The 12,325-nt window shown below is 49.0% G+C and overlaps 1 protein-coding gene across 1 annotated transcript in view; it reads left to right on the forward strand.

Moving 5' to 3' along the window:
* Nucleotides 1–236: 236 nt before the first annotated feature.
* The window catches only part of cyp21a2 (cytochrome P450, family 21, subfamily A, polypeptide 2), a 49,983-nt gene continuing 37,894 nt past the window's right edge, over nt 237–12,325 (forward strand). Inside the window, exons 1-4 of the mRNA XM_085975133.1 lie at nt 237–462; nt 4,807–4,896; nt 7,092–7,246; nt 8,623–8,718. Of these exons, the coding sequence (XP_085831259.1) occupies nt 237–462; nt 4,807–4,896; nt 7,092–7,246; nt 8,623–8,718 (567 nt within the window). The remainder of the gene's footprint in view (nt 463–4,806; nt 4,897–7,091; nt 7,247–8,622; nt 8,719–12,325) is intronic.

A 12,325-nucleotide genomic window follows, 5' to 3' on the forward strand; every position in this document is an offset into this window, starting at 1 on the left:
CTGAGGGCTGGGGCTGCAAGGGAATGGAGGAGGGATGTTTGGGGGTGGGGGAAAGGGTGCAAGGCTGATCCACTCTGCTGTTTAGTGTCTGTGCTGCTGCGCAGCCACCCTCGGCCAGCACTGCGGGCTGACCTGACCCTTTCGGTCTGAAGGACACTGTGTCTCGCTTCATCTCCAGCTACCCGTCGCACCAGGCTCATTCATCCAGCTGCTGCGATAGCTCACAGGACCTCAGCATGATCATCCTCCTCCTGCTCGCCGTAATCCCTCTCTTCCTGGTGCTAGGGTTCTGGAGAGGTGGGAGACCGCCGAAGCAACGCGACCAGCAGGAGCTGCCTGGACCTCCCTCACTGCCGATCATTGGGAACCTGCGGGATCTCAGACAGAAGGACCTCCACATCCACCTCAGCGAACTGGCCAAGACGTTCGGGCCAATCTACAGACTGAGGCTATGGAGCCAAGGTGGGCAATTGGGTATCATTTGGGAGTCTCATTGAGGGAACCTGCTTACAGCGAGCTGTTTATAGACACAGGAACTGATGGGAAGTGTGGGGAACTTGAACTTGATTGGAGTGCAGAGAGGGATAACAAATAGGAGCGTGGAGAGTGATAACAGGAGCATGGGGAGTAACGAGCAGCGTTACGATAGCCCCTGACATGTACTTTTACTCTATAACCATCATGCGCCATATTTTCCGCCAAGTTGAACCAAAATCTGTCCTTTTACCAATTCCGTCTCTTCATCCATTGGCCGGTTCCCGGGCATGTGTCACCTTGACAGTTCCCGCTCCATCGACTTTACTTAACCCTCCTGCACAGCAGGCACTAGAAAGCCCATCTCTGGGTTTCAAGTCCGTACCGTTTTCACTTCCCGTAAAAAGCCAGTATTAAAAGTCATTTTACAGATTTACAAATCATTAAAAGTAGCGGCGGGGGTTAATATGTGCCTCACAAAAGGCAAAACAAAGCATTGGGTGCTCATCTTACAAGGAATAGAGTTGGAAAAGCAGGGAAATGATGTTAAACTTGTTAGAGAACCTTGGTTAGATCACACCTGGAGCACTGCCGTGTGGCTCTGGGCTCCACATTACAAAAAGGATATAGGGGCACTTGGGAAAAGGCAAAACAAGATTTACACGGATGATACCAGAACTGAGAGGTTACAAGTATCGGGAAAGACTGAACAGGTACAGGCTGGGGCTCTGTTCTCTAGTAAGGCAAAAACTGAGGGCCGTCCTAATACGGGTCTTTAAAATGATGAAAGGGGTTCAGGAGGGTAGACGTAGAGAAGATATATTTCTTAAGGTTAAAGGGATGTGGGGAGAAAGCAGGGACAGGGTACTGAATTTGGATGATCAGCCATGATCGCATTGAATGGTGGAGCAGGCTCGAGGGGCCGAATGGCCGACTCCTGCTCCTATCTTCTATGTTTCTGTGTAAGATGTTTCCACTTGTGGGTGAGACCAAAACTAGGGGCCGTCAATATAAGAGAGTCACTAATAAATCCAACAGGGAATTCAGGAGAAACTTCTTTACCCAGAGAGGGGTGAGAATGTGGGACTCGCTGCCACAGGGAGTGGTTGAGGAGTAGCTAGGCAGGGGGATGGGAACCTGAGAGTGGATTCAGAAGGGAGAGAAGCAAAGCTGGAAATGGAAGGCAGAAAATTAGTAAGCGAGTTTGGAAGGCAGAGGAAACAAAGGCTAGAAAATAGACAACAAGGGAGTTTGGCAGTGCTCAATGGTACATACTTCAATGCAAGGAGTCTAGGGAATAAAGCAGATGAGCTGAGGGCACAGGTAGACATGTGGGAGAATGATATTGTAACTATTACTGAGACATGGCTGAAAGAAGGGCAGGAATGGCAGCTCAACATTCCTGGTTACAGGGTTTTCAGACGAGATAGAAAGGGGGATAAAAAAGGAGGGGGGGGGGTCGCAATATTGATGAAAGAATCAATTACAGCTGTGAGGAGGGAGGATATCTTAGAAGGATCATCAAATGAGGCCATATGGGTTGAACTGAAAAACAAAAAAGGTGCAATCACACTGCTGAGAGTGTACTATAGACCTCCGAACAGTCAGAGGGAGATAGAAGAGCAAATATGTAGGCACATTTCGGAGACGTGCAAAAATAGGGCAGTAATAGTAGGGGATTTCAACTTCCCTAATATTAAATGGGATAAAATTAGTGTGAAAGGTATAGAGGGAGAAGAATTCTTAAAATGCATCCAGGAGAACTTTTTCAGCCAGTCCGTAGCAAGCCCAACAAGCGAGGGCGCGGTTCTGGACCTAGTTTTAGCGAATGAAGCTGGGCAGGTGGAAAGGGTACCAGTGGGAGAGCATATTGGTGGTAGTGATCATAATTCTGTTAGATTTAGTGTAGTTATGGAAAAGGACAAGGATAGACCAGAAATAAAAGTTCTCGATTGGGGAAAAGCTAATTTTACTAAGGTAAGAGGGGATTTAGCCAAAGTGGACTGGAGACAGAAACTTGAAGGTAAATCAGTGTCAGAGCAGTGGGAGGCATTCAAGGAGGAGATAGTGAGGGTTCAGAGCAAGTATGTTCCCTTAAAGAAAAAGGGTGGGACTAACAGATCTAGAGCTCCCTAGATGTCAAGTGGCATACAGGGTAGAATAAAGAAAAAAAAGGGATGCTTCTGACAGATACCGAGGACTCAATACTGCAGAAAGCCTGGTGGAGTATAGAAAGTGCAGGGGTGAAATCAAAAAGGAAATTAGGAAAGCAAAGAGAGGGCATGAAAAAATATTGGCAAGTAAAATCAAGGAAAACCCAAAGGTGTTTTATAAATACATTAAGAGCAAGAGGATAACTAAAGTAAGAGTAGGGCCTATTAGGGACCATAAAGTAAGACATGTGTATGGTTCTTAATGAATACTTTGCGTCTGTTTTCACAAAAGAGAGGGACGATGCAGACATTGCAATCAGGTAGGAGGAGTGTGAAATATTAGATGAAATAAACAGTGAAAGAGGAAGTATTAAGGGGTTTAGCATCTTTGAAAGTGGATAAATCCCCAGGCCTGGATGAAATGTATCCCAGACTGTTAAGAGAAGTAAGAAAGGAAATAGCAGAGGCTCTGACCATCATTTTCCAATCCTCTCTGGCTACAGATGTGGTGCCAGAGGACTGGAGGACTGCTAATGTGGTACCGTTGTTTAAAAAGGGAGAAAAGGGATAGACCGAGTAATTACAGGTCAGTCAGCCTAACCTCGGTGGTGGGAAAATTATTGGAAAAATTTCTGAGGGACAGGATAAATCTTCATTTAGAAAGACACGGATTAATCAGGGACAGTCAGCGTGGATTTGTTAAGGGAAGGTCGTGTCTGACTAATTTGATTGAATTTTTTGAGGCGGTAACAAGGAGGGTCGATGAGGGTAGTGCGTTTGATGTAATCTATATGGATTTTAGCAAGACTTTTGATAAGGTCCTGCATGGCAGACTGGTCACAAATGTAAAAGCCCATGGGATCCAAGGCAAAGTGACAAGTTGGATCCAAAACTGTCTCAGAGGCAGGAAACAAAGGGTAATGGTCGAAGGGGGTGTTTTGTGACTGGAAGGCTGTTTCCAGTGGGGTTCCGCAGGGCTCAGTACTGAGTCCTTTGCTTTTTGTGGAATATATCAATGATTTGGACTTGAATGATTAAGAAGTTTGCAGATGATGCAAAAGTTGGCCGTGTGGTTGATAATGAAGAAGAAAGCTGTAGACTGCAGGAAGATATCAATGGACTGGTCAGGTGGGCAGAACAGTGGCAAATGGAATTCAATCTGGAGACGTGTGAGGTAATACATTTGGGGAGGGCTAACAAGGCAGAGAATACACATTAAATGGTAGGACACTGAGAAGTGCAGAAGATCAGAGGGACCTTGGAGTGCATGTCCACAGATCCCTGAAGGTAGCAGGACAGGTAGATAAGGTGGTTAAGACGGCACACGGGATACTTGCCTTTATTAGCCGAGGCATAGAATATAAGAGCAGGGGGGTTATGCTTGAACTGTATAAAACACTAGTCAGGCCGCAGCTAGAACACTGCGTGCAGTTCTGGTCACCACATTACAGGAAGGATGTGATTGTACTAGACAGGGGACAGAGGAGATTTACGAGGATGTTGCCTGGGCTGGGGAATTTTAGCTATGAGGAAAGATTGGATAGGCTGGGGTTGTTTTCTTTGGAACAGAGGAGGCTGAGGGGAGACCTTATTGAGGTGTATAAAATTATGAGGGGCCTAGATAGAGTGGATAGGAAGGACCTATTTCCCTTAGCAGAGGGGTCGATAACCAGAGCGTATAGATTTAAAGTAATTGGTAGGAGGTTCAGAGGGGATTTGAGGAGAAATGTATTCACTGTGGGTGGTGGAGGTCTGGAACTCACTGCCTGAAAGGGTGGTAGAGGCAGAAACTCTCATCACATTTAAAAAGTACTTGGATATGCACTTGAAGTGCCGTAACCTACAGGGCTACGAACCAAGTGCTGGAAAGTGGGATTAGGGTGGAGAGCTCTTTGTCGGCCGGCACGGACAAGATGAGCCTAATGGCCTCCTTCTGTGCTGCAAATTTTTATGATTCTATGAATAGCATAGATGCATTTAAGGGGAAGCTCGATAAACACATGAGAGAGAAAGGAATAGAAGGATATGCTGATGGGGTGAGTTGAAGAGGGGAGGGAGGAAGATCGTGTGGAGCATAAACACCAGCACGGACCAGTTGACCCGGATGGCCTGTTTCTGTGCTGTAAACCCAATGTAAGAGTCGGTATTGAAAAGTCCAAAATGCTTCACTTCATTTCAGATATCATTGTCCTAAACAGCACAGAACTGATTAAAGAGGCGCTGGTGAAGAAATCGTCGGACTTTGCTGGGCGTCCTCAGACATTTACAGGTACGGGACAAGTTTTGATCACTCCCCAAGCTTTAGGACGTGTTTTGGAGAGTTTTTTTGGAGGGGGGGCGGGGGGGTGGGTGGGGTGGGGGGTTAGGGTCAGTTCCCAGAAATGACGGGTTTCCCTCCTGCCAGGATTTCTCCGAACTCACAAAGCAGTGGCGCTGAATCCATGTGGCGCAATGCTAGGCATGGCCCTCCTGGGCACGGGGAAGACTATCTGCCAGTCTGTGCTGATCAGGAGATGGTGGCATGTCCACCTGGCAGGTAAGGTTAGCCACCATCAGCACGCCTTCAGCCCGCACGTTGCTTCCAGATTGAGTAGAACCGCAATGGGCCAACACGTCTAACTGTAAGTATATTGACTGCTACTTGGACTCATTAAGGACTTTTGATAAGGTCCCGCATAAGAGATTAGCGTGTAAAGTTAAGGCACATGAGATTGGGGGCAAGGTATTGACTTGGATAGAGAACTGGTTGGCAGACAGAAAGCAAAGAGTTGGAATAAATGAGTCTTTTTCCGAGTGGCAGGCAGTGACTAGTGGGGTACCGCAGGGATCGGTCCTTGGACCCCAGCTATTCACAATATATATTAATGATCTAGACAAGGGAACTAGATGTAATATCTCCAAGCTTGCAGACGACACAAAGCTGGGTGGGCGTGTGTGCTGTGAGGAGGATGCCGAGAAACTCCAGGATGATTTGGACAGGTTGGGTGATTGGGCAGAAGCATGGCAGATGCAGTATAACGTGGATAAATGCGAGGTTATCCACTTTGGTGTAAAAAACAGGAAGGCAATAGATTGGGAGAAGGGGAAGTGCAACGAGACCTGGGTGTCCTTGTGCACCAGTCGCTGAAGGTAAGCATGCATGTGCAGCAGGCGGCTAAGAAGGCAAATGGTATGTTGGCCTTCGTAGCGAGAGGGTTTGAGTACAGGAACAAGGATGTCTTGCTGCAGTTGTACAGGGCCTTGGTGAGACCACATCTTGAGTATTGTGTGCAGTTTTGGTCGCCTTATCTGAGGAAGGATGTTCTTGCCATGGAGGGAGTGCAGCGAAGATTCACCAGGCTGATACCTGGGATGGCAGGAATGACATATGAGGAGAGATTGGGTCGATTGGGCTTATACTCACTGGAGTTTAGAAGAATGAGAGGGGATCTCATTGAAACTTATAAAATCCTGACAGGACTGGACAGACTAGATGCAGAAAGGATGTTCCCGATGGTCGGGTAGTCCAGAACCAGGGGTCACAGTCTAAGGATAAGGGGTAAGCCATTTAGGACAGAGATGAGGAGGAATTTCTTCACCCAGATAGTGGTGAACCTGTGGGGTTCTCTACCACAGAAGGCAGTAGAGGCCAATTCATTAAATATATTCAAGAAGGAGTTGGATATATTTCTTAAGGCTAAAGGGATCAAGGGATATGGGGAGAACGCAGGGACAGGGTACTGAATTTGGATGATCAGCCATGATCTCATTGAATGGCGGAGCAGGCTCGAGGGGCCGAATGGCCTACTCCTGCTCCTATCTTCTATGTTTCTATGTTTCTATTAGACAATGGTGTTCACACCTCCCTCCCCATGGCCAGCTCACACTTACTGCCAAGTCTCGCACATGCAGACTGATCGCATTGGAATGAAGTACTGTTAAGTGACCAAGCCTTCTGGGAGGTGCTGTCCCCTGAGTCAGCACCTTTGGACTGAGGTATTGCAGAGAGGGAACCGATGGCGTTCCAAGATGTGCGCGCCCTTGGGGTCTGATAACCGGGGTAGGACTTCATCTTCACCGCTGAGCGGTAATCTGGCAGAGCCGAATGCCTGACTGTTAATGGCACTGCCTGGACCGAAAGTCGGGAGGGTTCAATAATGAGCGTGCGTTTCACTCCGGCAGTGTACCACCCAGGCAATGAAGAGGGAAATCCTCCAGTTGCCCCGCCCGTCTCTCCTCCCTGACCTGCCCCATACCTGTAGCACTGTCTGCCTTTGTTTCAGCGGGATAGAAATTCATCTGCTGCGTGATCGAGAATTGGCCTCCTGTTGTACGCCCGGCCTGACATTCGGTCCCGTTGATTTCGGGCAGGGTGTAAATGGGCAGTCGATGCGCTACCACCCGAGACAGGATCCTGCCACACCCACCTTCACCCCCCAATGTTCCTCTGAGTCGATTGCCTTAAGCTGTCCCTGTCTGCTTCAGGAAACTTCATATCCTTCGGCGGGAAGGACATGTCCCTCGGAGACTACACCATGACCTGGAAGTGCCAGAAGAAGCTGGCACACGGTGCGATACAGTGGAGTCGTTTCACCGCCCTTGAGACCATGGTCGTGCGAGAGGCCCACAAACTGTGCGAGGTACGGCCGGAAACGTTGGAAGGTAGAGGCACGGTGGAGGGACTAAGCGGGGCTGGGGTGAAAGCGTTAAGACCATTGTGGGACCACAATAGGCCCAAGGACTGCAGTAGTTGAAGGAGGAGGCTCACCATCATCTCGCAGGGCAACCACGGATGGGCAATAAATGCCGGCCTTGCCAGTGATACCTACATCCTGAGAACTAATTTTTATAAATGGTGTGGGACAAGACTAGGTCCGACTCTTGAGCTTAATGAGCAACATGAATAGGAATTAAACACAGGGCTACTGCGGGCTCTGTCAGTAAGTACAGTCACTCAGCAGAGTTTAGTCACACTGTGCAGGCTCTGTCTGTAAGTACAGTCACTGTGCAGGGTTTATTAACACTGTGTGGTCTCTGTCGGTAAGTACAGTCACTGGGCAGGGCTTAGTCACAGTGTGTGGTCTCTGTCAGTAAGTACAGTCACTGGGCAGGGTTTATTCACACTGTGTGGTCTCTGTCTGTAAGTACAGTCACTGGGCAGGGTTTATTCACACTGTGCAGGCTCTGTCTGTAAGTACAATCACTGGGCAGGGTTTAGTCACACTGTGCGGGCTCTGTCTGTAAGTACGTTCACTGGGCAGGGTTTAATCACAGTGTGCGGGCTCTGTCTGTAAGTACAGTCGCTGGGCAGGGTTTAATCACAGTGTGCGGGCTCTGTCTGTAAGTACAGTCGCTGGGCAGGGTTTAGTCACACTGTGCGGGCTCTGTCTGTAAGTACAGTCACTGAGCAGGGTTTATTCACACTGTGCGGGCTCTGTCTGTAAGTACAGTCACTGGGCAGGGTTTATTCACACTGTGCGGGCTCTGTCTGTAAGTACAGTCACTGGGCAGGGTTTATTCACACTGTGCGAGCTCTGTCTGTAAGTACAGTCACTGGGCAGGGTTTATTCACACTGTGCAGGCTCTGTCTGTAAGTGTCACTGGGCAGGGTTTAGTCACACTGTGCGGGCTCTGTCTGTAAGTACATTCACTGGGCAGGGTTTAATCACTGTGTGCGGGCTCTGTCTGTAAGTACAGTCACTGGGCAGGGTTTAGTCACAGTGTGCGGGCTCTGTCTGTAAGTATAGTCACTGGGCAGGGTTTAGTCACACTGAGCGGGCTCTGTCTGTAAGTACAGTCACTGGGCAGGGTTTATTCATGCTGTGCGGGCTCTGTCTGTAAGTACAGTCACTGGGCAGGATGACTGCCTGATCTGTGAGTGTAGCTTAATGTAAGTTTTCAGATAAATGATATTGCCATTAGACTCACAATATTTCACCTTACAGGCACTTTACGTACTACAGAACTGGGAGGGAATGTTGCTTTAATAATCCCTCTCTCATTGCCGTTCTCCTAGCTGTTCCAGAGCTACATCGGGACCAAAGTGGACCCCACCAGAGATTTTTCTCTGTCCACCTGCAACGTAATCTGCTCCCTGATCTTTGGCACAATGGTAAATATGTTTAAAGCACCTTTTCTCATTTTATTCCAGGACTATTTCCACAAATGTTACCTGCTACGCTCTGTGGTATTGTCACTGTTGGTTACCTGGCTGGTCTACCCTTGTAGGTGAGGGAGGGATAGCGATGGCTGATCTCAGGATGATCCCAGGAGCTGGTTACCAGCGTAACATCCCTCTCCGACACTCCCTCTGTGCACCCTCTGCTGCCCTCTCAGCAAGTCATAGATTGGGAAGTGAGCAGAATGACATTGCAACCTGCCTCCATGCCTGCACCGTAGCAACTATGCATCAGTTCATTATAGGTTCAGAATATAAGAACATAAGAAATAGGAGCAGGAGTCAGCCATTCGGCCACTCGAGCCCACTCCGCCATTTAATGAGATCATGGCTTATCTACCTCAACCCGAATTCCAAAGATTTACAAGCCTTTGAGTGAAGAAAGCATTACTGGGCAGACCTGCAGATTTCCCGTGTAATGCATTTCTCCAAATGAACTCAAATGTACTTATTTCAAGTTGAATTTTTTTTGGGAGAGACTGCACTGTAAATGGGACCATACAGGGTCAGTGTTGGTCAATGGAGGGACACACAGGGTCAGTGTAGGTCAATGGAACACACAGGGTCAGTGTTGGTCAATGGGACACACAGTGTCAGTGTTGGTCAATGGGACACACAGGGTCAGCGTTGGTCAATGGAACACACAGGATCAGTGTTGGTCAATGGAGGGACACACAGGGTCAGTGTTGGTCAATGGGACACACAGGGTCAGTGTAGGTCAATGGAACACACAGGATCAGTGTTGGTCAATGGAACACACAGGGTCAGTGTTGGTCAATGGAGGGACACACAGTGTCAGTGTTGGTCAATGGGACACACAGTGTCAGTGTTGGTCAATGGGACACACAGGGTCAGTGTTGGTCAATGGAGGGACACACAGGGTCAGTGTAGGTCAATGGAACACACAGGGTCAGTGTTGGTCAATGGGACACACAGGGTCAGTGTTGGTCAATGGGACACACAGTGTCAGTGTTGGTCAATGGGACACACAGTGTCAGTGTTGGTCAATGGGACACACAGGGTCAGCGTTGGTCAATGGAACACACAGGATCAGTGTTGGTCAATGGAACACACAGGGTCAGTGTTGGTCAATGGAGGGACACACAGGGTCAGTGTAGGTCAATGGAACACACAGGATCAGTGTTGGTCAATGGAACACACAGGGTCAGTGTTGGTCAATGGAGGGACACACAGGGTCAGTGTTGGTCAATGGGACACACGGTCAGTGTTGGTCAATGGAGGGACACAGGGTCAGTGTTGGTCAATGGAGGGACACAGGGTCAGTGTTGGTCAATGGAGGGACATACAGGGGCAGTGTTGGTCAATGGAGGGACACAGGGTCAGTGTTGGTCAATGGAGGGACATACAGGGTCAGTGTTGGTCAATGGAGGGACATACAGGGTCAGTGTTGGTCAATGGAGGGACACACAGGGCCAGTGTAGGTCAATGGAACACACAGGATCAGTGTTGGTCAATGGAACACACAAGGTCAGTGTTGGTCAATGGGACACACAGTGTCAGTGTTGGTCAATGGGACACACAGTGTCAGTGTTGGTCAATGGGACACACAGGGTCAGCGTTGGTCAATTGGACACACAGGGTCAGTGTTGGTCAATGGAGGGACACACAGTGTCAGTGTTGGTCAATGGGACACACAGGGTCAGCGTTGGTCAATTGGACACACAGGGTCAGTGTTGGTCAATGGAGGGACACACAGGGTCAGTGTAGGTCAATGGAACACACAGGGTCAGTGTTGGTCAATGGGACACACAGTGTCAGTGTTGGTCAATGGGACACACAGGGTCAGCGTTGGTCAATGGAACACACAGGATCAGTGTTGGTCAATGGAGGGACACACAGGGTCAGTGTTGGTCAATGGGACACACAGGGTCAGTGTAGGTCAATGGAACACACAGGATCAGTGTTGGTCAATGGAACACACAGGGTCAGTGTTGGTCAATGGGACACACAGTGTCAGTGTTGGTCAATGGGACACACAGTGTCAGTGTTGGTCAATGGGACACACAGGGTCAGCGTTGGTCAATGGAACACACAGGATCAGTGTTGGTCAATGGAACACACAGGGTCAGTGTTGGTCAATGGAGGGACACACAGGGTCAGTGTAGGTCAATGGAACACACAGGATCAGTGTTGGTCAATGGAACACACAGGGTCAGTGTTGGTCAATGGGACACACAGTGTCAGTGTTGGTCAATGGGACACACAGGGTCAGCATTGGTCAATTGGACACACAGGGTCAGTGTTGGTCAATGGGACACACGGTCAGTGTTGGTCAATGGAGGGACACAGGGTCAGTGTTGGTCAATGGAGGGACACAGGGTCAGTGTTGGTCAATGGAGGGACATACAGGGTCAGTGTTGGTCAATGGAGGGACACAGGGTCAGTGTTGGTCAATGGAGGGACATACAGGGTCAGTGTTGGTCAATGGAGGGACATACAGGGTCAGTGTTGGTCAATGGAGGGACACACAGGGCCAGTGTAGGTCAATGGAACACACAGGATCAGTGTTGGTCAATGGAACACACAAGGTCAGTGTTGGTCAATGGGACACACAGTGTCAGTGTTGGTCAATGGGACACACAGTGTCAGTGTTGGTCAATGGGACACACAGGGTCAGCGTTGGTCAATTGGACACACAGGGTCAGTGTTGGTCAATGGAGGGACACACAGTGTCAGTGTTGGTCAATGGGACACACAGGGTCAGCGTTGGTCAATTGGACACACAGGGTCAGTGTTGGTCAATGGAGGGACACACAGGGTCAGTGTTGGTCAATGGGACACACAGGGTTAGTGTTGGTCAATGGAGGGACACAGGGTCAGTGTTGGTCAATGGAGGGACACACAGGGTCAGTGTTGGTCAATGGGACGCACAGGGTCAGTGTTGGTCAATGGAGGGACACACAGGGTCAGTGTTGCTCAATGGAGGGACACACAGTGTCAGTGTTGGTCAATGGAGGGACACAGTGTCACTGTTGGTCAATGGAGGGACACACAGGGTCAGTGTTGGTCAATGGAGGGACACACAGTGTCAGTGTTGGTCAATGGAGGGACACACAGGGTCAGTGTTGATCAATGGGACACACAGGGTCAGTGTTGGTCAATGGAGGGACACACAGTGTCAGTGTTGGTCAATGGAGGGACACACAGGGTCAGTGTTGGTCAATGGAGGGACACACAGGGTCAGTGTTGGTCAGTGCGACACACAGGGTCAGTGTTGGTCAATGGGACACCCAGGGTCAGTGTTGGTCAATGGAGGGACACACAGGGTCAGTGTTGGTCAATGGGACACACAGGGTCAGCGTTGGTCAATGGGACACACAGGGTCAGTGTTGGTCAATGGAGGGACACACAGGGTCAGTGTTGGTCAATGGGACACAATTCACAATTCACAATTCAAATCGCTTTATTGGCATGATAAGTTACATCTTATGTTGCCAAAGCATCAAAATACATTTATGGTTTAGCACATAAACGCAGTTCTATTCATACAGTGTATAAACAGGTATATCCCTGAGTGTAT

The sequence above is a fragment of the Somniosus microcephalus genome, unplaced genomic scaffold, assembly GCF_052327205.1.
Source record: "Somniosus microcephalus isolate GS21.2 unplaced genomic scaffold, FLI_Smic_1.0 unresolved_chr1, whole genome shotgun sequence".
Lineage (NCBI taxonomy): Eukaryota > Metazoa > Chordata > Chondrichthyes > Squaliformes > Somniosidae > Somniosus > Somniosus microcephalus.